Raw genomic sequence first — 27,416 nt, forward strand, 5'->3', positions numbered from 1 at the left:
GTACCTTCAGCATTCGGAACTTCACCAAAAGAAAAAAATAGCTAAAACCTGGTGTACTCGGGCAGGTCAATAAATAAGCATTCAGAACACACTAACCTGCAAATCCCCTGACTGAAACGAACTTAATCAACCAGTCCTCCTTCCTCTGCAGCACACCTCCTCCTTCCCTACCTGAAAGCAGCAGACTGTGTAAGCGCATGAAAGATTTAGCAGTCTCGATTAGGCATGCTCTGAAGCGCAATGTGAACGCTAACAAAAGGGAAACCCCATCTCGTACTGCTTTTTGAGACTAAACCCATCACCTTCACTTTCCTGCGGTGTTGTCAGCAGGTCGCAGAAAGGGCCGCTGTGAGATGCATATGTGGCTATTCCCTCCCGGCGGGCAGACCCCCGGCTTGTTACTTCTTTGGGATGCTTCCACCGAGCCACAAACTCCACTCCCGGCCGCCTTTCCCGCCGTCCCTGCCGGGCTGGCTCCCGCCGGGAAGACGAACCGGAGGGCGGGCACCGGGGCTGCAGCTGCGGGACCGCCCTGCGCGGAGCCTGAGGGGAAATGGGATGAAACCCCCAGGGGCCGCGGCGGGAAGCCCCGCACGGTGAAGGGGTGAGGGGCGGGAGGGGGGCGCAGAGACCGGGGCGGGGAGCGCTGCCGGCGCCGCGGGCGGGTGTGAAGGGGTACGAAGGGCTGCTGCCGGCCCGGCACCGGCCGCCATCTCCCGCCGCCCCGCTCTCCCTCCGGGCAGGGGCGGGGAGGGGGGTCCCGGCTCGCTGCCTCAGCGGCCGATTGCTCTGGCCTGGCCGAGCCCCGCCGTCCACTGCCTGCCCCGTCCGGGCGGGCGCTCGGCCCGCCACTGCTCGCGCCTGCTCGCCCGGGGTGCGGACGGCGCTGAGGGCGCGGCGGGGCCGCCGCCGGGTGCTGGAGCGGGCGGGCCGCGGCCGCCACCTCCTCCCGCGCTGACGCAGGGGGCGGCGGGCCCGGGGGGCGGGGAAGGGAGGGGCGGGGAGGGGGGAGGGAGGGGCGGGGAGGGGGGAGGGAGGGATGGAGCCGCGCCGCGGCGCGCTCTAAGGCGAAGTGAGGCGAGGCGAGGCGCGGTCGGGGTGCAGCGGCGCCTCCTCGTCCCCCCTCCCTCAGCATGGAGGCGCCCCCCGCAGCGGCGGGCGAGCCGGCGGCCTGGGCGGCGGAGGCGTTCTCGGAGCCGGAGCTGGGCTCGGAGGAGCTGGATGCGGCGGCGGGCGGCGTGCTGGACCGCGTCCTGCTGGAGTCGGTCTGCCAGCAACAGGGATGGGTCCGCGTCTACGGTACGGGGCGCCGGGGGGGCGGGCCCGGGCCCCGCGCAGGGCCGGGCGGGGGGGGAGGGCCGGGCCGGGCCCGTTGCCGGCTGCGGCGGCAGGTTGGAAGTGAGGAGCGCCGGAAAACTTCCTGGCCCTGACTTCTTTCTCCTTTCCTTTATTCCTTGCTGCCGAAGGTCCCAATTCCTCGAGTCTCCTTTAACAACCCCCACACTCCCCCGCCCTTTTCCCGGCGACAGGAACCCCGCGTTCAGCCGCCCCCCGCGCCTTGCCCTGGGCCGCCCCAGCCGTGCTGAGGTGCAGGGTGCCCCGCGCTGAGGCAGCCCCAGCCCGCACCCGCGGGGGATGCCGCGGTGTCACAGGCGGGGAGCCGCGTCCCAACCTTTTGTGTCGCCGGGAGTCAAGTACAGGATGCGAGTGCACGCTTGCTGCCTGCCAGCCCCGGCTCTGATTAGTATTAATGAGGTACTAAAGGCCTGGGAGGTGCTGATACGGCGGGTCCCGTCGCCCCAGACTTACTGGTGTGTGTTAAATTGGCACCTTTATTATTTATAAAACGGATGTTAAAATCTTTCGCAGTCTGGCCAGTGTACAGGACCCGGCGTTGTTTCCCCTTCTTTCTCAAACTCCCTGGTATGTACCCTCTTAAAATTGGCTTGATTTATGTGACCGGGCCTCTGGTTTGTTTAGGCTCCCAACTGAAATGCAGTCAGGCTTAATCTCTCGATCAGCACCTAAATAGTGGAAATTCTGTTTTATCTTTTCCTTGTCTTTTCCTCTTGTTTGTCTTGGTAATCTGACGATAATTACTCCAATGTTTCAGAGTGAAGATCACTGCAGACAGTATCTTGTTTTCCCTCCTGTGACAAATTTGATGGTCCATCCTCCAAAAGGCAGCGGTTGTGGTGTTTGCGTGTGCAGTTACTAGGTTACTATTGTCTGATATTGCGGACAACCTCTGAAAACCCATTTTCTTTTATTGGTACTTTTTACATCAGATCCTGTCACGCTGCTGGTTGTCCCTGTCGCCTTCCTCCCCTGCCATAAACCCCAGAGAGATTCTCCAGGTTTCCCCTGACCTGTAAAACTAGAAGCAAATGCTCTCTGTTACCCATAGCACCGATCTGTTACTGGCTGTGGTATTCCTGAAACAGAAAGATGACATAAATAAGTTATCTACAAGAACTCTGCTGGATTTCTTGGCTGAAGGCAGTTAATTATTGTGAGTACCACCAGCGCTAGCCTTTGCACATATCAAATGAGGAAGATCAGGCTGCAGGTTTTCTGGAGAGCACAGTCTGTTCAAAGACCTTTGTGTTTATTTTGGAAGCTTGAAAAGCTGGTGCAGTGGGACGAGGTTGTCTGTCTGCTTTCTGTCTGGTACATCAATGAGCAAAGTTGTACTTAACACAATTAATTGTAATAGAAGTTTGGGATTTTTAGTAGTTTCCGCTGTGTCTAGCTTGCTGCTTCTTGCGTGGCTTGCTTATGTTACTCTCGGCCTAATGCTGCTATAAAATGCAACCTTCTGAAAAAATATATCTCTGCTGTTGTCAAGGGGAGCTCCAAAGAAAGCAGATTGCCTCCAAAATGTTTGTTTGTTTAGCATACTTTCCAAAGGTAAAATGGGAATGTACTTAAGACGAGGATGTCTGGCACCAGCCTATCTGATTGTTACCCAAGGATATATCTTGTATGAGTGGAAGCAGGAATGTGGTTTCAAAATAAGCCACAGTGAAAAACATTGCTTGTTGATAGAGTCATATGTTGTGATGTGTTTGTAGCCTGACACTAACATGTAGATAAAGGAAAAAATTCCCTGTGACAGAGCAGCTAGCTCACAGGCTATAAAAATCAGCATAGACTTCAAGCATGTAAAAATACATCTCGTAGCCCAAGGACAATAACTAATTATTCCTTGTCTGTGTTTAAAAACAAATCATTATCTCTCTCCCTCATGAAGAATCTGATGTCTTCTCTCCTTCCCTGTGAAATTGCAATCGGATTAGCTAGTATTTATTTATTTCCTCCTCCTTATTAGCCTTTTCTTCTTCCATGAACACATCTGGAGAAGTTTGCGGACAATGAACCAAGCTGAATCTGTGCCATGTTTGTGCACAACTAAATATGGGTTACAAACCTATGAGTGACAAGTGTTATTTATAGGATTAAAAGTAAAGCCTTGCACAGTTGTTTGAGGAACCACAGCAGCATGGTGAAAGAAAACAGGAGCAGAAAGCTTAGCGGTATTGTCTGTATTGTCTGATAAACAATGAGAACACTAACACTGATTATTTCACCATGAATGGCTGGGGGAGGGAAGGAATATCTAGCACATGAAAAGTGGAGAAACAATTTCCACCAGGGCAAGAAATGCAGCTTTTGATATCATGGCATTTCTTTTCCACATGTCTTTATGAACATGGACCGCTGTGTTGGAGAGTTGTTCCAAATGAAAGGTGGCTGTTTGAGAAGTGTCTTGAGTAGTGGAAACTCTTATTTTAAAGAAGAGGAGTTCAGCAGCTGCTTGAAGACGACTGTTTATTACTGTGCATCTCTGTTCTGCAGTGGTGTGCTGTCCACTTTGTCTCTATCCAAGGAGGTAATTACTGGCATGAGGGAGCTGGTCTGGCTGTAGAGCCTGTAAAACCATGTCTGTAAGCAGAGAAAAGAATTTAGTAGTAAAGTACCATCATTACTGGTCTCTGCGGCTTGCCAGCAGTATGACAGTGATGTGAGTACAGTAGGACTTTACAATGTCTGGGATGTGATTTCAGTGTGACACTGAGGTCTTGTCTGACTTCACTACGAGATCTAAATCATAGTCTGGCTATTTTTGCATTTCCTGCGTTAGCTGCAGTAGTTCAAGTGTAGCTTTTTCATTCTGTGTTCTGGAGGTTCGTCAGCTTCTGGTTAAGTGAATTAGCAAGGATGTTACCAAACCATGGAAATACAATTTCCTTACTGAAGGACAGAGTTTGTAGCACAAGTGGTTTCCTCTAACCCCATGTTTGAATAGTGAACGGGAACAGCAAATTTGCTTGTCGGAGCAATAGGTTTAATTGCTCGTGAAACACAGATCATGTGAGTGTTGTTAGATGATATTTCCAAGACCTAGTTTTGACACACAGCTAACATTTCTGTAAAATATATATCAACATGTGTTCTGGATGATCGTTTCCTTTCAGACTTGTGGCATATGTGTAATGGGTGGGAGGGAAGAGGTGTCTTGCCTGAATTAATGCTATAATTTTTTTATCCTGTGTACAAGGGATAACATGTTTGAAAGCATCCACCAGTGTTTCAAGGTCTCTTTCTCTGCTCTTTCAAACAGATTTTGGGAGGAGGCGGCAGGGAAATAACTGAATTTATAGCATTCTCAGTGCTAAGTGTGAAAATGAAGCAATTATATTGCCTGGTGTAGCTGACTGAACATTCATGGATTTTGTAGCAGTGGATTGCAAAGCTAGCATTGCAGCATTGATGTTAAATGTTGCATGTGGTGGGGGCAGAATCAGATTTTGCCTGACTTACAGTCTGCGTCTAAACAGGTTGTAAACTTCTGTAAAGCGGTTGTCAAATTAATTTCTCGTGTGCCTGCTCTAAGCTCACTGCTAATGCTCATGTGCTGTTTCAAAATAGGAGTTGCTGAAGTATGTAGAAAATAGCAGGGGGAAGAGTCTGTTCTTGAATGTTCATCCTGCGAATGTACATTGTTGCTCTGGGGCCTTATCTGGCCTAGGAAATGTCTTTCTCTTTTAGCAGTGGTGCTAAAAGACGATAGTAGCTGTACAAACTCGAGTGCAGAACGGACATGGACATTTTCATCGCCTTGTCCTCTAATCCTGCGGGCAGGTCTGGACGCATTCCTCACTGCCAAAATAAGCCTCCTCACCCCCATCCTCCTGGCAGAGAGAAGGCTCTTCAAATACAGGCTTGAATGGCTCCATGCTTTTTCGTGGAAATTGATCTACAGACAGAGCTTCGCTGGCTCTGACTCCAGAAAAAGCCCTAGACCCTGTGTAACCAGACAGAAATGACTCTTGGCTGCCTCAGACCTGAGTTCCAGGCTTTTAAGTATTGGCCCTCAGAAAATATTAGACTCATGCTCAGGATGAAAGCCATGGTAATGTACAGTGTCACATGGAGATTAAAAAATAGCTGTGGCTCAAGCACTGAACAGAAGCATCTTCTAATCATGTGAAATTCAGTTCAAAAGCCTAATTTCTGTGAATTATCCATTCCAGCAGTCCATTGTCTACCTTGCTCAACTCTTATATCAATGACTCCAACTCTGTTCTCGGGGTTTTCTGGTTCGTTACAGCCTGCCTTGCTATGGCTTTGTAAGTAGCTTGGTACCTTGTGGTTTTGGTTGACTTATGGTGGGTTTTTTTTTCCTTCTCTGGTTCTACTGCTTGCAGTTGTACCTAAAAATGCAAAAATTATCCATTTCCAAAGCATATCACTTTGGATGAGCACCAACAGTCATTGGTAGCACCTCGGCGTTGTCTGCAAATCCTCTCCTTTCAGCCATACTCATGCTGCTGGCTAGCTCTTTCCGAGATGTCCATGCGAGGATGGCGAATGTGAGCCAGGGCCCTCCCCGGGGGGGGCAGTGTCCCCTCCCCGGGGCCCAGCCTGCCCCCCCGGCCTCCACCCGAGCCGGTGGAGATCCCACCAGGTGGCGGCATCTTCATTGCGGTGGTGCAGGAGCTGCTGAGGCCGCCCGAGGCTGCTCGAACCAGGCTGGGGGATAGCGGATAGCGTCCTCGCCATTTCTGAACATTATCGCTCATCTCCAGAGGCTCAATTAAGAAGTAACCTGGAGGTTGTATAACAAGGAGTAGGTAGGAAAGGTGTATTTACTGTAAAAACCGAAAAAACCCTCATAACAAGTTGAAGTGATGTGGCAATCTGATAGTTGAGAGGCAGCTGTTATAGCTGTAGAGGGTTTTCTTCTCATTGAGATGTATGCAGATAGCGTAGCTGGCCAGGGTTTTGCATGCTGCTGCGTTTATGAGTGTGTACAGAGCTGCGATTCCTTGTAGGAGATTGTTTGCTGTTATGAAGAACTAACTTAACAGGAGATAAGCTGAACATGTGGATGAGACCCTTGGAAACCTGAGAGGGAGCTGAAGAGCTGCACAGGCTGTCGGTGCAGGCAAACTTGTATTGGAAAGTAGAGAAGGTCAGTGTTCATGAGCATTTCTTTCCCTTCTGATCAATAGGCTTATTTTTATCTCGCCTAGAAAGCTGGTGCAAAAGCAGGCTTGGAAGATAAACCTTGTTGGGCCGGGAAATGTCATTTCCTGTGTATTTGGACAATGCCTGCTATAGTGATATCTGACCTTATCATGGCCTTCAGGTACCGCTGCAGCGTAAGGTACAAGATGTTAAATAATGAAGGCATAAAGCTTTTTTCATTTTGTTGAGATGATAAATAATGAAGATTTCCAGTTGGTGCCCCATTGTAAAAGGAAAAGCTTAATAAAAAATAAGATTCTAAGTCACTGCATTTGTTACAGATTAAAAACGGGCAACTGTGCTGTGGACAGAGATACTGCTTTCCTTGGTATTCCAACGAATATCAGAAGATGTGACTGAAGTGCTCTTACAGGTGATCTGCTCATACGTGCGGTATGACAGCTCCTCTGATAGCTCTTTTTGACTGAAGGGAATTGTTACAAGTGTGTAGGGGGTAAATTATGGGTCCTCTGTGCTACTGCAGCTATTGAATCTCTGCTCACTTTCTTGTGTATTGGCAATAGTGATTTGGAGTGTGGCTGAGGGCTGGATGTAGCCTGTTTTGTTCTTGGTTGCTTTACTCCCAAATTTTATTGCAGAATTATCCCTTTGACATTAAAACTGCTTGCCCTTCCTCTTTTTAAGGAACATTGATGTTAATTTATACATAAATGGCTTATGTAAATTTTTTAGGAGTTTTTAGATAGGCTTTTTCAGCTGGCTGTGTTGTTGCAAATGTTGCCTAGGTTACTAATTTATTAAGTCACTTAAATATTTGGAGGCATCAACAATACTAGAGTATGTTGGGGAAAATGAGGATGACATTATTTTAAAACACCAGTTTCCTGACTCCTGTATTTCGGTCACACGATTTATCTCTGGCCGAGCATTTTCATGTGGTGCTGTTTCCTATTTTTAAACAATAGGGGAAAAAGGGAAAATAAGAGGAGCATAACTGTGACCCATTGACTTTCTATGAGATCATGGGTTCCTTTCAACTGATATTTATAGATTTTTATAAAAACTAGCTGATATTTCAGCATTTTCTGGCATCAATGCCTTTTTAGCCCCAAGGTCATAGAGTTAAGCTCTCATCTAAATTCTTTCAAAATCCCCTGTAGAGTCACATAGTAATCATGGAAATACAATTTGTATCTGCAAGGAAAGTAACCAAGTGGGGGGGGGGGAATTACTGCTTTCTGGTTTGTAAACTTCTCACAAAGTCCTTTGTGTGTTTTGACACACACATACCACACCTCCTCCTCCTCTCCCCTCCCCCCCGCGATCTCAGAAAGCCTTTATAAAAGTGATGAGGAGGGAATAACATTTGTTAATTCTCTTTAATGGGGTTTTAGAAGGTCACAAAACTATAGAAAGGCTCTTCTCCAAGAATCAGGATTATTTTTAATTATAAGGCAAGTTGGAATAGTGTGAGTAATGAGCTCTTGGAGGTGAAGGGGGTCTTTGCACTTAAGTAAATGTGAAACCAAGTCCGGGATTCAGATCCTGTATTATCTAAAAGGATTATTTTACATTTTTATGTATATATGTTTACAGCTGGGAATAGCCTATTTAAAAAAAATAGCCCTTATATTGCAAGCACTGGCAGGCACTTAGTTAAACACATTAATTCTGCAAACTGTGGGAAAACGACACCCATTTCAGCAGATGTGCAATGCGTCTGGTGTAGATTTGCATAAGAATGCGTATTCTTCTCTGCTAGTTGCTGGCTTGATTCAAAATTACAGGCACCTTTTGCCTTCCTATAGTGCTGCGTCTGCATTCTTGGACATTGGCAGCTTAATTGAAAATACCCCATTTCTTGTGTGTTAAGATAATTTTATTTACACACTATTGCACTGTAGATGTGCTGGGTGTTTTACAGACAGGCTGCTTTGCTTGCCTTTTGGAATCTATAGTCTGGACCAGAGAAGAAAGGAAACGGTAAAGATGAAAAATGGTAGATGTGTTTAGAAGTGGATGGAGGATTACAAGGTAGAGTATCAGGAGATGGGACAGGATTGTGTGTATTCAGTCCTTGCTCCCAAGGATGTGTGGGAATGGAAGTCAGTACTGTGCTGAGAGGAAGAGAAGTGTTTAGGAACCTGTGACTAAAAATGATCACTCGTCTTTCAGAGTTAATCCCTCCCAGTATTAGGCCTTCATGTAACAGTCCCAAACATTCAGTAGAGCCTCTTAACGTTGGTCCCTTCCCTAATCTGAATGGTGTGAAAAAAGCAGAGAAAATTCTTTCAGATAGACCATAGATACTGTAGCATTAATTCTGAGAGAGCTTTCTGTACTCTAGTAGCAGGGAGTTTAAGCGGGGTACTGGGAGGCAGGATATTGGAAAAGAGGATGAGAACTTGGAACTTGACGTGAAGTTTCTGACAAGGAGAGAGAAACTAACTGGGAAACAACATTTTGTGTAGATTTTATCCACATGTGACAAATACATACCCACCACAATGATCTAGGCCTTTGGGAGAAGACGTTTTGTGTCCGGACTGGTTTTAGGGTTTTTTTGGCGTGAAGGGATGAAAGACAATTTAGCAGTATTCTAGACAAAGCTTAATGCTTGAGGAATGCAGGTCTGGAGATGTGCTGCCCCTTCTCTCCTGCTGGTGATGGTTTTGTGTAGGCCTGGTAGCCAACAGAGTGCTTTTGGGTTGGCCAGCACTGGAGGGAGCATTATCTTGCCACATGAGAAGTTGTTTGCTCTGCCTGCATGCAGCACTTCTAGCTTTGTCATTTTATCAGTTGCAAGGTATTTAGTGGTGTGGAAATGAGAAGGGAAGGGAGGAAATGTTCTTAGTAGGCAGCAGGGGTGTGCGGGGCTATGAGCTGTCGCTGGATGGCAGTGAGCCAATTTGCACCTTTAGCAGCTTCAAGCTCTTTTGTGAGAGGACCGATGTTCCACAGCTCTAGAATAGCAGTGTTTGTGTTTAGGCTGAACAAGTTGGAAAGCCGAGGTATTTGTCATATCAATTTTTTGGGATATCCTTCACAGAAGAACTTAAAGTGACTATGTGGATTATAACAGCGTAACTGCATTTTTCTCCTTAGGAATCACATCTCCTTTAGTCAGTCAGGGTTTGGAGTAAATACAGATGGGATTGGTACTTCTGGAGGGACTTCTTTTCCATGGTCAGTACTTGTATGGCGGATAGAGTTAAAAGCCTGCTTGCTTTCTTCAGTTTCTCATTACTTGAGTCACTGGATTGGCTTGAGATAAGCAGAGGTAATTCACACCCTCATTTAGCTGACTCTTTAGTACACTGATACTGGTCTCAACAAGATAGGGTACAGATGCTGTGCTAGTCAGCACAATGTGTAGCATGGGGGTTTGAGGAAAATGTGTGGAAAGTAGTTGTGGCTGGAAGGGTGGAATCCAGTCCTCGAATGTCATTAGGGAATAAAATGATCACTTTGCTTAAGTTTTGTGCAATTTTGACATGACAAATGATGAGTGCTTTATAGCAATTCCCGTGCTGCTCATTGGGGTAAAAGAAGGATTGGTTTCACTTACTTGCACCGTTCATTGCCTTGCTGTGCGAGTGCATCCAAAGCATTAACGGTTTTATTTGAGAGTGCTGCTGTGAGCTGGGAAGGTGAAGAAACAAGGCACAAGTAGGTCAGATAACTTGCCCAAGGACATACAAGAAACTTGGCAACAGAATTCGGGTCTCCTGAGACATCTACTGTGCTTCGCTTGCATGTTTTGAGTTGCACTGGTTCATGTTTGGGATACCTTTAAGCCTGCTACTTTACTTGTATCCTCTTGTGAGTATTAATAATTCTCTCAAATACCCTATTAGCTGTCAGATCTGTAGGTCAGTGGGGCAAGATGCTCTCAGAGGGGAACTTTCATTAAGGTGGTTATGTCTTTACTCACTCCCACCCCCCAAAAACCAAAGGTAAAGTTTTGTTGACCTTCAAATGTAATAAACTTGTCTCATTACAGTGATAGCAGGCTGGACAGCTAGTATGAAGGGATTTGGGTAGCTGGCACTGGTTAACTTCTCTTAATTTGTGGACAGGGCCAGGTGTTTGGCTAAGTCATTATTTCCAAGTAGGTAACTCTTCACTGTAGACTGGGGGAGGAAAATATAACGCAGATTGAGACTGGAAAACCACAGAGCAATAATTAAACCACATGAAGCTCTAACATCCTTTCCATGGCATTTGAGACCCTGTGCCACTGTGTAACATGGTTTTGTTGGCTTTGCCAGTGGTTGGCTGATCCATAGTAGTTTTCCATATTAGTTAGTACTTTATCTTGATGTGCAGGAGTACAGTGCAGTGCAGGCACTAGGAAAGAAGAAGAGACAAAAAGCTTCCTGAGAAGATTTTTATTTGCATTATGAGGTTATACCTCAGGCTGTACAGACAAGCTGCTGCTTTTGCTGGGTTTCCTAGCTTGAGTATACTGGAACATGTACATCATGCACCAAAAGCACAGTGTGCTCACCCTTGCTAGGAAATCATTAGACTTCCTCTTCAAGTAAATCTGAGCACTTGCTATTTTGAGGTACACTTCTGTAATTATTTTCCATCTTTTTGTTCAGGATGGTGGGTAGTCGATAGGTCTCTTGGAAAATAAGAGAACAGGAAAAATAGAGTGGTATCGCCAAAAGAGAAATAGAGAGCTATGGCAAAAGGATATGGTGTTACTAAAAAAAAAAAAAAAAATTAAAAAAATCAGCATCTTTTTAAACCTGATTTGATAAGATTTATCTTCTAGATGGTATAGGCTTACAGGGTCTCTTTCTCTCTTGCTCTCTGGCAGCACTTGCATGGGATGTCAGTAAGGTGTGGGATGATTGATTACACCGTTGGATGGATTTCATGGGGTTCTTCCTTAACTCCTTCCATTAGCTAAGACCTTGCTCACTGAAGTTTTCAAACAAGCTAAACTCCTTGGAGGTAATGAGTTTTATATCCCATATAGTAAGGTAGCAAAGAAGTTTTATGGTCTCGCAATAAATATTTATGTCGGTTTTCTTTCACGTGCCCTTGGCTGGTGACTCCTCTGCTTAAAGAAGCCCCTGCAGTTCTTCACGTCAAGATCTATAAGTCGTGGCAGAGCGGTGTGAACTGAAGCCATTTCAAACTCAACTATCCTCATTTTGATTCCAGTCGTTGCTAATGTCTCAATTTATAACCATTAAATCATTATAACCATTAAATCAAATTAAGGAAGAAAGCCTTTTTTTTGTCTGCCTAGACAAGCTTTATAGACGGAAGTTGAGCATTTTCCACTCTGATTTTTTTTTTTCTTTGGTGGGGGGGGGAGTGGAATAGTCTTGCTAATAGGAAAGTCAGGAATGTGAAGTAAACAGCCTCTGTTCACTGAAATGATGAATGTGTAGGAGAAAGGATGGATGATAAGAAGGAAATAAATATTTTTCATTCCAACCCAGTGCTGTAAAGGGGGAGTTTGCATGCTGTAAAAATGAAATTATGTCTTAAGCTTTGGTGGAAATAAAAATTGAGAGGAATGCAGTAGTCATAGTTAAATTGTTAAGTTGTGTGAAAGGGCATTAATCTTCGCTATACTGGCACAACTTGCTTTCTGCTATTTCTTTGTCAGAATGCATTGCTTTTTCTGTGTTAAAGAATAGAAAAGGGTGAAAATAGGAAACTGTCTGAAAATTCAGTGTAGCTTTCAATAATAAATATACGTTTAGTGCAAGAGCAACATTTACGTGAAGCCTTGTGTCTCAAAGTTATCTGGATCCTGACTTCACTGAAGTGTTAGGCCAGTTATCTCAAATTGTACATTTTGGTGATTTGGGTTTAATAGTTCTTATTGCACCTTTTACCTGACGCTTGGAAGGAGAAGGCAGGCAGTCATGTCTAATTTTTACGTATATGAGCCAGTAAGCAACTGTGAATTATCCATAAGCAACTAGAAGGAGGTTATCTCCTTACCCTTATATTGCAACTTAAACATTTTTTAATAATATGCATTATAAGCCCTGTCTATATGAAGAATTTGAAGTGCAGTAGCTGTTACTATCAGGAGACAGTAACCGTTCTCCTTGTAATGGTCTGACTTTCTTCTTGGAATGGGTTTGTAACCAGATCAGCCTAGGACACAGCAAACGCTTTATTGGGAGTTAAGGTAGTTTCCCATATGAGTGGGTAGGTGTTCATATAAATAGGTGCCAAGAATTAAATTGACCTGCTTCTTCCCTGCTGAGAAAGTACTTGCTGTGGGTTACATTAGCTTTGATGTTTCACTAACATTTTAGGAGAAAAGGTGAGTGGACTGATGGATCCTAGTTTTCTGTGTGTTGAGGCTGACAACGTTGGATAGCTGGCTCTGCAGGGTTAGCAGAGGTATCCGCTGGCCTGCTGTCCAGGTTATGAGATCTCTTGGCTGACATATCGGTCTAGTTGTAGAACATAACCACCGCATCTCTTTACAGATCAGTCTGTACCTAGATGGCTCTAAGGTAACTTTGAGGTTAATCTTAAATTAAAACTGTGGTGAGAAGGTGATGTTGATATCCAAGAACATGGATCTTTGCTGTCAAGATTGCTATTTTTGTTGATGGGGTTTAGAAGGGTTATCATAAGTTCAGTCTTAAAAAAAAAAATATGCAATTATGTTTAAAACTTTGCAAGAGACTTACAAAGGAAAAGCTGTAGTATATCACTTACTGTATATCACTTACAAGTATATCACTTGTATTTCATTCATGAAATGGCTTACTAGTCAAAATGTTCTAGATGTACTTTTGATGTCCATTTATAACAACCATTCAATTCTATAGCTGACGTAGTACCCCTCCCTGTTTTGTTTTCAGACCTTATTGATGTGGCTTCTTGGTGACCTACTTTCACCGCTTTAAGGTTGCTTTTTTCATTCCCTTCCAAAAGGAAGTGCCTTCCATGAGAAATGTTGGAAGCTCACTAGCCAGTTTCTAATACTGGTAGGTGGAAACTTGGACCTGACTGAGTGGCCTTCCACTTACTCCCAGGGTAGATGATGCCACTGACTAAGGTACTTTCCTTACTAAGCTCTGTTGCTAATAATTTTGAGACCCTGGAGGTGGGTGTTTGGAGAGTGAGGGAAGGAAATGCCTGTATTTCCTTGGAGCTCTCATTACTCATGACTGAATTAGTTAGCTCTGTGACTCTAAGGGCATTGTGTTGGCCTCTTGTCCTTGCAAGGGGCCAGCCATAAGTCATGTGCTTATTACTTAAGCACTTGTACAGCTGGAGGAAGGAACATCCCAGTTCTTAATCTTTTACTCATTCTGGGGTATTCTTCCTTTGCATTGCTCCTTGTGGGCTTTTTCTGTAATTTCCACTGAAGGTGATTCAGTTCAAGGCTTAGCTGTATCTTTCTTCAATCAGTGGTGCTTTTGCTTTTTATCTGTGGCATGAGGTATGTGCTTACTTATTTGCGGGGCCACTTAAAAACCAGTTAATGTGATGCAGATGTGCAGTTTTCAGCAGATACGTATCATTTAGCTAAGTCTTATGGAGGGATTAATACCTCAAGGTATTACATATCGCTGGAAAAAATAGTTCACTTCTGTAATTTCACAAAGCGGACATAGCTCACCATTTGTAATCATCATCTCGTAAGACTTGCTGCTTTCCCCCCCCTGCACCATTTCACTCGGGTGTCATTTTGGTATAAACACTGGTTACCCAAAAGAAAAAATCCACAGCAGTCATTTTCCTGGAACCGTGATGGCTTTTTGGTTTCCAGCAAAAAGTAGCCAGATCTATTTTTCTCTTCAGTGTGTGTTATAAAAGGCGCATGCTGTTAATTGTAACTGTGCAGTTATTGCTTGGAACAGCAAAGAAAACCATGAGGGAAATAGTCTTTGTGTGTGTAAATGTCAAAGGAATTTCAACAAGGTGACGCCCAGTTCCCATTATGATCTGGAAATGAATTTGTCTTCTCTCCACTGGTGTTGGATATGCAGTGTCCCTAACCCTCTTAGGAAAACCTTTAGCAGAAGATGAATGAACACTTTAAACTAGCAAGAGATGTTCACCAGTGATGCAGTTGAGGAGAAAGTTCTTGTAGCCAACTGTTGCAAGTAATAATCCTCACTTCCCTTCCTTGTTGCTTTGTATTGTGATAACTGGACGTGGGAATGTGTGATGATGTGAATGTGAGGTGGAGGTATGCTTGTAGGTGTGCTGGAAGAGTCTGAGGGGCTAAAAATACAGCTAAAAGTAGCTGCATTTGAGTCGCTTTCCTCAAAAGGCAAGCCTAGGGCATTGGACTGAGAATTACCAGGGCTCTGAGGTTAAATTAACTGCATGTGATTGGTGAGAAAATGAAGAATTCAGCAAATGTTGTGAATGCCAGCTGCAGTTTGGTGGCAAGCTGTGCTACCCAGTAGATTGCTGGATAGGCCAGCTATTTCTCCACATTCCTTGCCAGCAGGATATTGGCTGAAGGGGCGGTGGTGCTGTTTCTGTTGGAAGCAAGCTCAGTACAGAGGCCATGTGAGTCCAGAGGCATGGCATGTAAAAGCTTTTAGTGGTTTGCAGTTTTTTTAGGATCTTTTTGTCTGGTTGAAATACCCAGTAGGGCAGGTGGCACCTGTGAGGGAAAGCTACTGAGTCTTATACTTTGTTTTTTAATCCTACCTTTCATCAGCAGATAGGAAACAATGAATGCAAATCTATTCCACAACACGTGCGGATGCATTTTGTTGCTTGAAAGCTGAGCAGGAGCTCTGATGAATTATCAGCATCCGATTCCAGAGCTCTGACAATCTGCAATCTCCTTAATATTCTGACGAGCCATCGCGGGTATTATTCCTCTGCATTTTTTCCCCTTCTGTATTCTTGAGACCCGTATTGCAATCTGAATGCTGCTGGTTTAGGATTGAAAGAAATACTGGCTGGCTCTATGCTTTGCTCAATTTTCCTTTGACAACAGATGCGGGGAGAGTGATTTTTTTCTTCCTCTTCCCCAATACAAATGTAGCCTGAATTAGAAGCAACTTTGAAAATTGAAGAGTTATCTCCTGTTCTGTTCGTAATTGTGTCCCTGTAATATTAAGAATATCAAGGCACATGAGGTATTCATGCCAGAAAGGAAGTCTCAATATTTTTTTTTCTTTTTTTTTTTTTTAAAAAAAAAAAAAGAAATCACAGCACTTCCAGGGGAAAAATACCTTTTTGCCTTGTAAGACTTTGAGCAACTCTGCTTTGGATTCTCTGGCAAGGGTGTTATTCCAGTGACAGCTTATCTTTAGAAATAACTGCAGACTAATTTACATCTATAATTTAAAATGCAGTTTGCTTACCCAGATGGCAATTAGATTGAAGTTAATGGTAGCGTAGAACAGCAAGATCTAGAGTAGCTCTTCAGCCTAAGGGCTGACCATTTTTACCATCCAGCTGTTTTCCAAAGAATTTATTTAATTTTCCCACTTGGTTTCTTTGCCTCACCCCTCAGTTTTGGTCTCGCTACTCCTAGTACAGTGTGGGAAGAACAGCTGCACTTAGTAGCTCCAATAAATGACTTTATTAGAATTAGAATTGTGTTTGCATTACACTAATACCAAATATCTTAGTTCGTGTTGTAGCCTCTAAAACGGATTGTCCCTTGGCTGCTTACAGTGGGGAAAGGGCGCCGACTCAGCCCCCTGGATAAATGGGGATACAGTGAACTGTGTGCTGCTGCTGGGTGATATGTTCAGGCTTTGTCAGTGGCCAGAAATGTCTTTTTCCCCACTTCTTGTATGTTGAGCATAATACGCAGGTGGAAGGACATGCTTTCAAACAGCTCAGGAATAAGGATGAACTACCTTTCTGTCAAAATGATGTAAAAATATCCTTATGCTGTGTTTCTAGCTTGAGGATTTAATGTGGAAACTTAGAGGAATGGTACAAATGTTATCTTAGGATGCAGCAAAACCAATGCTAATCCTCCATCTCAAACCTGTGAGCTCTTGGGCATTCCTTGCTGAGAGTGAGAAAATAAAATGCAAAACCTTTGTTTTTCAGGTTTCTCAATGAAGAACAGGCTTGTGAGTAGGGAGTTGCCTTTTAGTTGTGGCGAAGGAGCTTGTGTTTTGTATGCTGAGATGGAAAACAATTTCTTATTGCTTCTCCTAATTCTTTAAGCTTTATAAAAAACAGAGTATGTACCAGATGCAGGAGTTTTGTGTGCAATCCCAGGGAACCCATACCTGCAGGATCTTGGGGATGAAGCAGAGCAAACCTTGGAGGTCAAAGTTAACTCCAGGATACGCCTTGCTACTCCAAACTCAATATGAAAGGCCTGGAGGAGGAGGTGGTGCTTCGCAGTGCCTGGAGAGGCCTCGCCAACAGGCTCACTGGCTTGGCAGGAGGCTTCAATTTGAAACACTGCCTCTGGGCTTCACTTTGAGGCTTCTCATCTTTTCATATCTGGTGGTTTAATGTGAGCTGCTGTTTGCATTTGCCTGCTCTTTGGATCAAGAGCAATGGAAGCTCACTGCAGAGCACTGGGGAATCACTGCTGGAGGAGCACTGTGCCCAAGTGTTACTTCTGAGGGTAGTAGGAAAAACCATTTTTCCTTCTGCATTTTCTAATTTCTTATATATTTTAAATGTAGCTAGTTATTTTTAGAGATTAATTTTTGTGTGTGGTATACCTGCCATTGGCTCCTAAGCACCATTTCCTCTGTTTCAGAAGTACAGCCCAAACAGCATATTAACAGCATTCTAATTTATTTTTTGAAGGGCTGAAAAGTGAGCAATTTGTGTTAGATTTCTTGTCAACCTTATTTAACATCAGTACTTAGTCTTTCACTGGAACATTTCCACCTTTATTGTAAGTAAGTGGATGGTTTTGTGGCTGGTAGGCACAAGGTATGTGCTTCCATTCACACACATCTTTGCCGTTGCTTTTTTCCCCACACTTCAAATACCAGTTGTTTCTTTTGTGTAGCTTGTAGGAGCAATCAGAGTTGGTAGAAGAAATTGGGTTTAATTTAATATTTGCTAAAGTGTGCCCGTGTCTTGAAGAAAAGAGAAGTTGGTATTTATAAGCAAAAGAATGTGTATTGGGTTTGATTTTTTTAAACTGGAATTCTGTGGGTGAAATGCTAGAATAAAATCCAGCAGCCGGATGCTGTACGCCCACTTTAATGGTGAAGCAGAACGAAAAATACCGAGAAAGCTGGGGAAATGGGCAGCACCCTAAAAATCCGAATTCTTCCTAATCCCTCACTTACTCCGTTGTGTTAATGCACTCTCAGGACTTCACAGGCAGCCTGCAAGCAGAGACCAAAATACTTCAATGGGGATTTGAGAAATCCACCTGTCAGTGTCACCAGATAACTGATTTATCATCTTTGACAAGTAGAAAATTGCTTTGGCTTGTCTGCAGGACAAGTAAAATTTAGTAATAGTGATGGGATATTTTAAAAATTGTCATGATCATGTAAATCCTGTTATCTGTGTAACCCAACACCAGCGAGTCCTCCACTGTAAAATGACATTAACTGTATTGAGAGAAAAAAAAAGTCTCGTATTAGCAGATAACGGGACATTTTTCCCCCTCAGTTCATTTTTAAATCCTGTTGCCTTTCAAAGGTTGACACTTCTGTCTCTTAGCCCTATTTCTCTATAGTACTAGAATATTGAAGGTGTCTTCTAAAGACAAAAATTAGCATGTAGCTATATCACATCATAAAATACAAGGGAAGAAAGTGTGCTTAATCTGACAAAGCATCAGTGTTTGGGATATAAGCTCATTATAAGGCTTGTGTAGTGGAGCTGATTTTTTTCAAATTAATTTCTATGTATTACCATAATAAACATTTTAATAATATCCTCTCCTTCCCTCATATCCTCAGCAGCTGAATATTTCAGCAAGTTATCTGGTCTTTCATAGCAGCCTTTATCCCTATCATCCATGCATGATCTAAGAATCCTTCTAAGTATTTCCAGTTTAATTTACTGTTCCAGGTTATGCTGCTTCAGCAGTTTCTTTCAGTGCAATTATGCTTGCATTTGGGATGCTTCCAGGAAATACTTGGGGAATATTGATACCTTTGTACTTCTAATTATTTTAATTCGGTAGTAAATGCAAAGAAGTCACATATGACTCTATTTAAATTTTTGAAGCGTCTGGAAAAACACCTTTCTGTAGCTAGCATCCAGCACATCAGAAAACAAGGCTTGCACTGTAGTGTTTTGTTTGATATGTTCATTATTTGCTTACAATAATAAGTAAAGCCTCATATTTTGCTGACTGTTGTAACTGAAAGGTTCGGGGGAATCTAGGTAGTAGGAGTAGAACATTGTTGAACTGCAGACATTGGTAAGTATTATAAGGTATCTGTGCGGAACCCAGAACTACTTCCAGCTGCTCAGAAGCCGGTGAAGTTTCAGTTTGTTAACACCACTTCGGTTAGTCTTGCAGCTCAGCATTCTGCTTTTCTTCACTTGCAGTTTGTGAGCAACTCTCTGGATATGGCCAAAAAATATTGTACTGATCTAGGCATGGTTGCAACATGCATCCACTGGGATCATTCATTTGCACCCCAAACCTGTCTTAGCAGCTCAGTTTTCCAGAGCGCTCTGATGTTCAGTACATTGTCCACAATTAACCCATCTCTTTGAATACTCCTGCTTCCTGAATTTTTTTTCCCCATCAGTAGCTTTGAATATGTGTCCTCTTGCTTTGAGAGTCTTTTGCATGTCTCATGCTCTACCAAGCTAGTTGTCAGCAAGTGGAAGAGATGTGGCACTCGGGTCGGAGCTGGAAAGCTGTGTATGTGAAGGCTAGCTGAGCATTTGAAATCAAATTAAAATCTCCCAGCAAAATATTAGCTTGATCATGAATTCCAGTATGTAAAACTGATTTTTCTAACCTGTCTCTTTTCCACCCTCAGTTTCTGCCCCCATCCTTTGTTTGGCTTGAGTATTGCCTGCTGTTTGGGCTTGGGGGGACACGCCTTTTTTTAAAGTAAGATATGTTATGTGCAGTAGCTAACTTTACTGACCTAAGAAAACTACAGAAGAATTTAATAATTGTCAAAATCTCCCATCAAAACCTCTGTAATAGAAATAAGCTTGGATAAAATGTATGACATTTTTGCGGTGATTACAGCCATTAGTACTGAGACTAGACAGCAAAATCTAGATATGCTTTGATTTCATTTTTTTCTTTTTTGAAGCTTCTACTTGGTTGCTGATAAGTGACAGTAATGCTGCTATCTTGAGACTTTTCGGTGGCAGCTTGTTAAGAAATCATGTATTCCCAGAACTGCGCTATTTTAAAAAGGGGGGGTGGAGGATTGTGTGCAAATGAGGAAGTAAACAAAAAGGCTTTGGAATTCCAGCCTAATGCAGAGGAACATGTTTGTTGCTGCAGGAAGAAATTGTTTCTAAGTTCTTAGAAACTTTTGAAAAAAGTAGGAACAAAATAGCAACGCTTAAGCCTGTGACCTGGTACACGCTTTTAAAAGTGTTTCAACATCAACATGGATACAAGCAGTAAAGGTGGGAGATAGGAGAAAAGCACCTCTAATGAAAATACTGATAAGACCAGAAGAAACAGGTTTTGCTGTGAAGATGAAATGCTTCTCGAACTTGCATTTTAAGCAACGTTATGTTTTGGGGGTTTTTTAAAGTGTTTATGAGAAAGACAAAGATACGGCAGTAGAGATGTGATAATTACGTGAAGAAGCTCTTTTTCTTCTGGCATGTCAAGCTAACCATTAAGCCAGGAGATGTGACAAAAGCAGGTTTAGAAGATTGTCTTGCTAAACTTGAGATGTCACTTTTTTGTTTTTATTTTAGTTGTAATTTTGTCATTTAAAATCAACAAAGGCATAAATGCATACAAATGATTGGAGTAGGAAGCAGCCGCTGCCTGCTGACCCTGTCCCGCTGGATTGTGTATGTGCCTTGTGGCTGTTGTGTGGAGTTGAGGAATGTACTTTAAAATGTCACTTTTTGGAATACTAATAACAATACTTATTTTTTTTTTCCCCTATCTCAAATATTAAGTATATTAAGTTGTTGATTTCAGGTTTTTTTGATGTTCATTTCCTGTCAGAATGAGATGTCGTCACCTTCTCCCACCTCCACCCCCCTCGATTGTGGAGAAATACTAGTGGCCAATGAAGACAAAAGCTGCTTGGATTTGAAAATTCACCATCAGGAAGGAACACTTTTTGCTTAATTTAAGCTATGCAACACATACTAATTCTGTGCTTTTTCTGTCCTCAGTTTCAACTTGCAGTGTCTTTGCTTCCTCCCCGTTTTCTCCAAATACATCCATGTATGAAAAAAAAATTTCAGCTGTCTTTCCTCTTGCAAACTAAAAGCCTTTATTAACACCGATGCTATGACTATCACCAGACTGAAGTTCACGGGGTGATGCTTAAGTGAAAAGAGAGAAATATGCAGAGTGTAAATGTGTTATTTTGTTGTTGTGCTCAAAGCTTTTTCTCAAGTGGGAAAATAAAATGCCCAGTTAGAAATTCAGTAAGCATCCAATCACCAGTATCTGTTTTTGAATATACAGAGAGAGCAGACTGACAGAAAGAAGATGCTGCTGAAATGAAATGGAAGTGTCTGCTGCTATGCCTGAGATTGTACAGATTCTGTTCACTAAACTTGGCTGCTTGGGTTAAATTTTGTCATAATTTTACTTGTCCGGTTAAACATTTTAAGTTTTGGTAGGTGCCTTAATTAATATATGAATGATTGGTTTCTTCATATCTTCATTTCTGCCTTGTAGCTTTGTTAATCTGATGCTGCTTTCAGATGGCGTCCTTAAAATACGCCGGCTCATTAGAAAAATGCCAGATTTTTAACGTTGTCTTAATATAGCCTGTGTGTATCTACTTTCTGTAGTAATAGTGTATGCAAACTTCCCTGTAATATCAGCTGTGGTAGATGAACCAAGAGCAGGGACCCCTGCAGTTCCCTGTTGCGGCTCAAGACTCCAGTAGTGACTTAGCTGAAGCCTTGCCTGAGTAATGACTCTGTCAACATTTGCTGAACTGGATAAACTTTGCTTCCTTGGTGACAGGGTACCAGGTCTGCTTTCGTGTTAACACTTTTGACACTTTATTTGCTGGCTAAAAAAAAACAACCCCTAAGTTATCTACCATAACCTGTAGCCAAGTTTGACAGCTACACCACATATTTTAATCCTTTCTTCACTTGAACAGGGTTTTGATTATACAAGATGGAAAAGTTTTAATTGCTCTGTTTCTGCTGGTACAGATGAGTCACAAAAACTGTATCGTTATTAATATGTTAAGAAAAATACTCTTCCAATTTAACTTTGAATACATATTTCCTCTTTTTTTCTTATGCTGCTGAGAGATTGGGGTATTTTCTCTCCCACTTTCCTCCTTCTGCCAAAGTCTCACCGTTTTTAGACACTGATAGATAAACAAGATATGTCAAAAACTTATCTCAGGTTTGCTTGCGGTGACCTGCTGGACATTGTGGATGGTGATTTGTAGAACAGTTACCTGGAAATCTGTGTGCCCTCTTTTAGGATTGACCCACTACCTCCAAACTGTTCTGGTTCACTGACCTTGAATAGTGTATTTGTAGAGTATTCATCGTCTTTATGAAGCAAATGCAAATCTGCCAGATCCTGCATTTTGCTGCAAGAGGCTTTCTGTAACTCTAATTCCCTTATCATAAACACAGCAACTTCAGTTGTCCCCAAATCCTGGCCCATCTGTCTCGGATTTACTAGAATAGTGTCATGGTTTAAATAATGTTTGCTTCCACAAATGAAGGGAACATTTACTGTTTTATCTGCAGAAGGAACTAATGAATATTAGCATTTGCAAATATAAACAGTATTTTACAATGAACTTGTACCAGTAGTCTACCTGGCTGCACCTGCTGTTTGAGGCAAAGTGCAGAGAACAAATGAGCAAGTGCCTCACAGGCTCAGAGGAGAACCAGCACTACTATGTCTCTCAAAGGGACATATTTATAAATATTGTGCTTGTTTGGTTGTTTTCTTTGATTTTTGGTTGGGTTTTGTTTTTTGGTTGGTTTTTTTTTTTCCTTAATTTGAGGTGTCTGTTTGACTTTTGAGTTTTATTTTTGTGATCAAATGTTTATCTCAACTTCTATTCCCCACTTTTCTTAAGCATTGCTTTTTTCCCCCTAAGAGATGATAACGTGATTCAGCTTGGGAACACATATTTGTTTGAATGCTGTACCATTTGATTAGGCATCCTCGATGAACCAAACCTGCTTTTTTAACCTAGCTAGCATGGAGCTGAACTTTGTTTCAGCTTGGGAAAGATTAGAGATTTGGTATTTGTGCTGATTTTTACAGATAGTGAAACTTTCTTTTCCAGTTTTACAAGCTGATTTTACAAAGACTAGGTGGAGAAAACATCCTACTGTGTAACTAGCATGAATAAGCATGAAGCCTTTTCTGTAGCTTTCCAGTATCTTTTCTGCTGACAGCTTTTCTTGTTACAGAGGTTTTTGCAGTACTTCTGTATCTACTTCATTGCTGGCTTGTAGCAACTGTGAGGAATCTTTTAAATAAGGACAGTTGTTAGTGTGTGGGTTTCCAAAGTTACTAATTCAGGCCTACTTGCATATGCAGGAAAAAATAGTTTGGGGGGTGGGAGGCATCAATAACTTCCATGGTCAGTTCCACTGCTGCATTCCTCTGCATCCTTCAGCCTGCATTTAGTCCTCTGGTCAGTTTGAGAAGATTGTAGGTCACCGTTGCAAGTCAGAGTCTGTGCACATGCTATGCTGCATTGGAAAGCTTAATTAGAGGCTTCTCTTGTTTTTGTCTGGACAGTGAGACAGAGCTGGACACAGGCACACATGCTGTAGGCAGCTGCTGTGAAGGGGTGCTTTCTGAACTAGGGACTGCTCTTGCATGCCTTCTGTTGCTGTCAGAACCTGGCAGGAGGTGGTTCCCCAAAGATACAGCTCAAGGCACAGACAGTCCTCCTAGAGCAAAGGTACTAACCCTGGTTTTAGAGCTGGACAAAGGGTGTTGTGTATTTTACTCCATTCATCGATTTGCCACTCCCAAAGAAATGAGTAGTCTGTCCTTGTTGGATCACCTGTTTACTAGCCAAAGTTTAGGAATAGAAGGAAAAAGTAGTATGTGTACTGTCAAAGTAGCTGCTAAACATTTGATTATAGGGTTAGAAAGAAAGTCATAAGACAAGAAAATGCAAGGGCAGATGACACATGAAAATGAGGTTCTTCCTCAGCTGCTTTGGGAACCTCCAGGAAAGCAGCATTCCTGCTCCCCATGGAGCTTGCTGGCTTTGGGATTTCTTCAGGTTTATAGTTTACTGGCTTCTGTTGCCCTGCTGAGGGCAGCCACCTTCTTTAGCGGAAGCAAAACAAAATGGCTTGGTACCTGTCCTCTGGGCTTTCAGAAGTCAGGAGCAAGTGTGAGAGCAGGATAGTTCTCCCCTTGTGCTCTCAGCTGGGATAAAAAGCAGAGTGAGAAGCTTTCCTTAATTTTTCCGCTTAATTTGCATATTCCTCAGGCTTCTTTCGGTTCCTTGCATGTCACAGTGTTTGTGGGGCTTCAGTCTATCGCTGACTGTTTCTCAGGGTTTGGGACTTTTGTTGTCCATAGACCTTATGCGCTCCCTACCTTCCATCTCGCTGTGAGCCTGCACGAAGGCTAAGCATGACAGATATGACATGTTTGCCATTCCCATTTTTTTTGTTATGTTTTTTTAATTCGTCTAAGCTACCTTCCTTCCTTTCCCACCACCTCTTTTTAGCATTTTAACCACTATAACGTTTCTGCTATAATTAGCTCTGAGCATGACTGTTGTTGTCTTTATGGAGTTTAATTTTTAAAAGAGGGTCTGGAGGAAGTAATGCTCATTTGGCTGAAATCCTTTTATTGTTCTAGCCGAGTGGCCAGCATGGTGATCATAACACACAATGGGCTTCTTTTAAAAAAGATACCTGCTTGTCTTCTTCAGGTCCTCAATCTAGGTAAAGGACCTGATGTACCTTGTGATATACAACTTAAAGAAATGTTATGCACCAGCAACACCCCACTATACTCCCCCACCTCCTCCCATGCATTCACTGGTTTATTTTGGTTTAGTCTGGATTTATATCAGTATACTTTTGTCTATCTAGGTCATCAGTGAAAATGAGCTCAGGGTATTATACCCAATAACTGTAAGAAGTACGTAAAGCAAGTCTGATTTTTGACTTGTTCCCTGCTGAAGACTTATATGTCAGTTGTAGATTTTGCCAAGATTGAGGCTTGAATATATGGAGGAAAGAATTTTTCCGTGCTTTGAAGCTGGTGCCAATTAAAGCTGAGATGCACTGGTGAGACAGCGTGATGGAAGCTCTGCTGCAGTGGTTCCCTGGGCTGCCATAGCCTGTGCCCTGTTAACTCGAGAATGCACAGATCCCAAGGGGCTCTGCTCCAGCTCTTTTGCCTGCAGCTGCTCGTCACTATTCATGAGCTCTCTACGTATCTTTCCCGTGTTACTTTGGTTTTTAATCGGTGGCTAGTATAGGATAACTTTTTACCCCTTTCATTCTTTTCCTGTTAGCACTCATATGAGTGAATTTTGTCTCTGTGTTTACTACTGTGAAATTAAAAAAACAAAACAAACAAAAAACCCAACAACAAAATCCAGGATATGGGATTATTAACTTTGATTTCACCTTGCACCATCTTGCAAACAAATCAGCACCTATCGGCTATCGTAGTGCCCTTCCCAGAACTGGGTGTGGTGGTTGAAATAAAACATGTCAAGAGTACAAAGGGAACAGAGGCGTATTGTTTCAGGGCAGGCAGAAAGATGACTTCTGAAGGCTAAAGTGTGGGGTTTGTTGTGTGGAGGGTTTTTGGTGTTGTTTGTGTTTGTTTGTAGGTTAGTTGTTTTAAGTAGGATATTTGTGTTACTCTTGCTACTTTTTCTCCAGTCTTTTATTATTTTGTTTATTATCTAAATAAAGTAGTTCTACAAGGAGCCTTCAGGGTCAGTTGCTATAAGTTCAAGCTCATTTTGAAGTATGTGCTCCAATTTAATTGAAGAATTTCAGCAAGTGGTAGCTTAGCTTTGAAGTGTTCCCTGGCACAGAGGAGGGATTTCACCGAAGGAGAAACTCCCTTGATATTTAGCCTCAGACAAATGTTCGTATCCCCTTTCTCTCTCATTCTCGTTGTTTTATGCTCAGGCTTACAACTGTCTTGAATTTCATTTTTAGTTTTCAAGCCGGGATTTTCCTTATGTACTTAATGAACGCAATTCCGTGCAGTATTCAGTGTTATATGTTAAACTCAGTCTAGATTTAGTGCCTAAATAGCAAACAAGACCAGAAGGCCTCCTGTATAACTGATTTAATGTTCCTTGCTGGATAAAACTTCTTGTTATCACTTCTTAACTGGCAGTAGTCCCAGAAGGTTTGTAGACTAGATGCTCATGCATGCCCATGTACTGCTTTGTGACTTTTACCCATGTGAAGGATCTAAAGTGTATCTGCTGTCAGCATGTTACATCCGTTCATCTTGGAGAGATGCTGTGTACTGAACAAAGTAGCTGGACTTGGCACAAGGAGGACTAGCTGAAATCTTGAAGATTTGTGTTACACAGGAGAAAAGCCTTATGGACTGTAAGATAGTCCCTCGGATCTTGGAGTGTGAGTCTCCTGAAGAACCCTGGATGGTGGTGCAGTGCAACTAAAGATAAAAGAAAAACCATGCATAATAAAGGCATAACTTATGATTGTGGCTTCCTTGTGCCAAATAATTATATGTGGTGTGGAGACAGTGATTCTCAATAACATGAGGAGTGGCCTTTGTGTTTATAATTTTATTTACTCAAAACACTAGTTGAGACTGAGTGTGTATTAGAAGGAAGTGATTTTAGGGTGTTTGTTTTCCCCTTAAAACACGGAAGAGCGGGGCACTAGCTGCTTCTTTTATGAGCACCTGCTTCCACGGTACATTGGGGTATATGAGCACAGCCTCCAGTCTGGCATTTCAGCAGATCTCTTACTGATGTCAGTTCACATGAGTAACACTTGACAGTTTATAACACTGTTTTTCTTGTTTAAACTTCTGGTTTTGTTTACAGTCAGCATTGCTCAATGTGGGAAATGAAGGGTTTTCCCTTTAAGACTGGTTGTTACTCCCCTCATATCTGATTTTTCAAATATATTCTTGTGTGGTTTTTCTGTCTTGTCTGTGTTTTCTTTTGGAGCAAATCTGATAAAATGGTTGATTGGAAAAAAAAGAAAAAAATTTGTAATTCAAGTATCCTGCTTCACTAGAAACCCGATGATAAAACTGTTAGAAAGTGATTGTCAGAGCAATCACTTCAAGTTGTTTACCATGGTGGACTAATGTTTGATCCTTCTATCTCCTTTGGAAACACAAAAATACAAATTTTAAAAACTTCCTCTTGATTTCAGGCTGAAAGCTTAGACTGCATAAAATAGAAGTACACTAGAGCAACATGTGCTAGTTAAATGAGCTAAATATTTGATGTCCTTCAGCTTTGGTAACAAAAGGACTATAGTCTGTGGAATCCCTAATGCCAGCTGTGTTGAAAGCTGCTGACTGTTGGCTGTTCGCTGCTCATACAGTATTACACTTTCATAGACACAGTCCAAGCTGAGTGCAGTTTTTTTTTTTTTTTTTTTTGGTAAAAAAAAAAAAAAAACCAAACCAAACATATGCAGAAATACACACAAAGAGGTATGTGAAAGGTGTAAAATAAAAAGCAGGCAACAAGGCATGTTTATTTATGAGCATTTCTTTGTGAGTAATCTCGGTTTTGACTGTTGTTTGCCACACCTTCATTTCTTTATCCCTTTTTCCTTTCATTCATCTTCACAAGTGCTGCAGCCTTGCCTGATTCCTTGAAGAGAGTGGTTATTACCACAAGTGA

General features: G+C 42.5%; 1 protein-coding gene across 3 annotated transcripts in view; it reads left to right on the forward strand.

Moving 5' to 3' along the window:
• Window positions 1-1,036: 1,036 nt before the first annotated feature.
• Window positions 1,037-27,416, forward strand: part of RASAL2 (RAS protein activator like 2) — a 186,766-nt gene continuing 160,386 nt past the window's right edge. For all 3 annotated transcript variants that reach the window (XM_030495124.1, XM_030495125.1, XM_030495127.1), the window contains exon 1: window positions 1,037-1,299. In XM_030495124.1, the coding sequence (XP_030350984.1) occupies window positions 1,134-1,299 (166 nt within the window). In that variant the 5' untranslated portion in view covers window positions 1,037-1,133. The remainder of the gene's footprint in view (window positions 1,300-27,416) is intronic.

The sequence above is a fragment of the Strigops habroptila genome, chromosome 8, assembly GCF_004027225.2.
Source record: "Strigops habroptila isolate Jane chromosome 8, bStrHab1.2.pri, whole genome shotgun sequence".
In the NCBI taxonomy this organism is placed as follows: Eukaryota; Metazoa; Chordata; class Aves; order Psittaciformes; family Psittacidae; genus Strigops; species Strigops habroptila.